At 45.3% G+C, this 3046-nt stretch overlaps 1 protein-coding gene across 1 annotated transcript; it reads left to right on the top strand.

Moving 5' to 3' along the window:
* The first annotated feature begins 378 nt into the window (after positions 1 to 378).
* On the top strand, positions 379 to 1738 carry LOC132174186 (ankyrin repeat-containing protein BDA1-like). Its single transcript, XM_059585877.2, has 3 exons — positions 379 to 1011; positions 1239 to 1634; positions 1691 to 1738. Exons 1-3 carry the CDS (start codon positions 379 to 381, stop codon positions 1736 to 1738), a joined length of 1077 nt encoding a protein of 358 aa, XP_059441860.2.
* Positions 1739 to 3046: the final 1308 nt, after the last annotated feature.

The following is a 3046-nucleotide window of genomic DNA, read 5'->3' on the forward strand; positions in this document are numbered from 1 at the left end:
AAGTTTGGCCAAAGTTGTAAAAAAAAATTGTGCATTTATCATTTCTCATATAAAAAATACTTTGTTAGAGGATCCGAAATCTCCTTCAGTGGGAAAGAAAAAAAGATTTCTTTCTTTTTCATCCATCTCATTCAGACTTTATAGATTGTACAATAATAAATTAGCAAATTTGTTATTGCTGACAAAGACACTTAAAACCAAACAAAAGCCAATAAGATTCCAAGATGTCAAAAAAAAAAAAAAAAAATCAACGTACAACTGACACAACTTGACAAAGCCCAGGTTCGCGGAATAGAAGCACAGTCCTTTACACTTCATAATCTTCTCATTTAAAGCCATTTTCTTAATTTTGTCCGACAGACTTTCACCTCTTCTAGAATGGATCAGAGTTTGAGGGATGTTGCTCAACAGGGAAACATTGATGCCCTGTACGCATTGATACGGATGGATGTAAAAGTTTTGGATAGGATCGACGAGTTACCGTTTGTTGAGACTCCTTTACACGTAGCTGCATTTGCGGGGCACACTCGATTTGCCTCGGAGATCATGAGGTTAAAGCAGTCATTTTCTAAGAAGCCTAATGAAGATGGCTTTACCCCTGTGCACCTTGCTTTGCAAAATAACCAAACCGAAGTGGTGCGCCAGCTACTTGATGTTGATGAAGACCTTGTTCGTGTTCAAGGAAAGGAGGGTGTGACTCCTTTGCATTATGTAGCTCAAACAGGAAACCTTGTTCTTTTGGCTGATTTTTTAAATGTTTGCCCCAAGTCTATCAAAAATGTAACAATTCGAAGAGATACTGCTTTTCATATTGCCCTGAAAAACAACCAGGTAGATGCATTTAACATCCTTATGAACTGGTATGAGAGGACCAGGTTTAATGATAAGTTGGCCTCACATAACAAACAAGACAAAGATGCCTTATTGTCGGGGGTAGGGGACCTGCTGAATTCAAAGGATGAGGAAGGCAACACTTTGTTGCACGTTGCAGTATCTCAAAATCAACTCCAGGCAAGTTCTCTCCACTCATAGTTTCTATATATTAAGAAATATTGAGTCGGCATTTTAGTGCTCTATTTTGTTGCTCGAATGAATGATATTAAGGATTCAATTTTAGAAACATGCTAAAAATTGACTTCAAATGATTTTTTTTTTCTTTCATTTGTAACATTACCTTATTGTACATTTTCCATTTTAAAGTGACGGGATTACTTATTGTGCATGACTGCGTCATACAGGTCGTGCAACGATTATTGAATAGTGATGGAGTTACAATTAACTCTGAGAATTTAGAGGGCTGTACCATTTGGCAAGGGCAAAGGCCAATCAGCCGTGAGATGGAGCATATGCTACATGAAGCTAGAGAAGTTTTACGTCTTTCTCCTAGTCGTAGAGCTATTACTCATGAAGTTTACCTCAGATATAACTTTGATCGTGATTTCCAGACGTTTATGCTTCGTCTACAAATGCGTCTACCGAATGAGTTGCGTAGTATCCTGTTGGTAGTTGCGGTGCTTTATTTAACAATCAACTTCCAATTGGTACTCACCCCCCCGGGAGGACTTTGGCAAGATAACTGCGATCCTCAACACAATCCGGTCGGTAATTGCACAGTCCCACACCAGGCAGGGAAGGTAATCATGGATGACCACTATTTCTTCCTACTTTATGATATTTTTAATTTTATCAGCTTTTGTATAACAATGGGCCTATTAATCGTACTCCTCCCATGGAGTAGTCCTCTTAGTTTAGTTTTCCTACTACCCATGTTTCTCCTCTTTTTTTGCTATGCGATTGCACTTGATATCGTGACTCCATCTTGATTTAGTAAACTAGATCGTAGTTGGTGGTGAAGTTTGTCTGTCCTACTTTCGTTGTTTCTAAGTGGCACTTTTTTCGAGAGCTACCAATAACTTGTAGAGGATTCCCTTCTGGCCCAAACTTTACGTTGAACCGATGATGTTAGACTACACAGAAGTAAGGTGCAAGCGAAGCAATTGGTTAGTCGGCTGGTAAAAGAAGATTTCATGGAAAAGATCAAAATTATTTCCTATATGCTTTCACCTTTTATCAGGAAGGTTATTGTATTTCATTTCAGTTTTATCAATATTTCTTTGTAATCCAAGACTGTGAAATAGATAATTTCTTTTACATTCAGTCTCTCCTTCTAACAAAATACTTATAAAGTAATGATTATACTCCCAAATCCGACTCTGAGCATCTCAAATCGACCGACCTTGCCAAGACCCGCCTAGAATCTCGCCGAGACTTGCCCAGTACCCGCCTGAAACTTGACCGGGACTCGCCCATTACCCGCTCGGGACCGCGCCAGGACCTGCCCGGGGCCTGACCGAACTTGAACGGGACCCGCCCGGACCTGCCCAAAACTTGCTCGAGACTCGACCGGTACTTGCCCAGGACCCACTTGGGACCTGAAAGGGACCCGCTCGGGACCTGCCCGGGGCCTGACCGAACTTGAACTGGACCCGCTCGGGACTTGACCAGGACTCGCCAGGACTTGACTAGGACATGCCTGGGACTTGACCAGGACCTACCCTGGACCCGCCTAGGACCCACTCGGGACATGCCCGAGACCCCGCCGAGACTTGCCCGGGACTTGATTAGGACCCCGCCGAGACTTGACCAGAACCCACCGAGGACCCGCTCGGGACTTGCCCGAGACCCGCCCGAGACCTAATCGGAACCCGCCCAGGACATGACTAGGAGCTGCCCGGGACTTGCCCAGGACCCGCCCGAGACCTGACAGGGACCCGCTCAAGACTTGACCGAGACCTGCCCTGGACCCGCCTGGGACCTAATCATGACCTGCTCGGGACTTGACCGGGAGCAGACCAGGACCTGCTCAGGACCCGCCCAAGACTTGACTGAGACTCGCCCGGGACCTGCTCGGGACTTAACCGGGACGCCCTTGGGACTTGCCTAGAACTCGCTCGGGACTTGCCCAGGACCCTGTCAGGACCTGCTCGGGATTGGATCGGGACTGGTCCCGATCAAGTCCCGACAGGGTCCCGAGTGGGTCCCGTGC

This window comes from Corylus avellana, chromosome 3, assembly GCF_965113065.1.
Source record: "Corylus avellana chromosome 3, dhCorAvel1.hap1.2, whole genome shotgun sequence".
NCBI classification, from domain to species: Eukaryota; Viridiplantae; Streptophyta; class Magnoliopsida; order Fagales; family Betulaceae; genus Corylus; species Corylus avellana.

Bases quoted from the DNA above. Each gene is read 5' to 3' on its own strand.
- LOC132174186 (XM_059585877.2), top strand. From the start codon at position 379: ATGGATCAGAGTTTGAGGGATGTTGCTCAACAGGGAAACATTGATGCC. The intron at 1,012-1,238 runs GCAAGTTCTCTC...TGCGTCATACAG, and splicing joins TATCTCAAAATCAACTCCAG to GTCGTGCAACGATTATTGAA. The intron at 1,635-1,690 runs GTAATCATGGAT...TAATTTTATCAG, and splicing joins TCCCACACCAGGCAGGGAAG to CTTTTGTATAACAATGGGCC.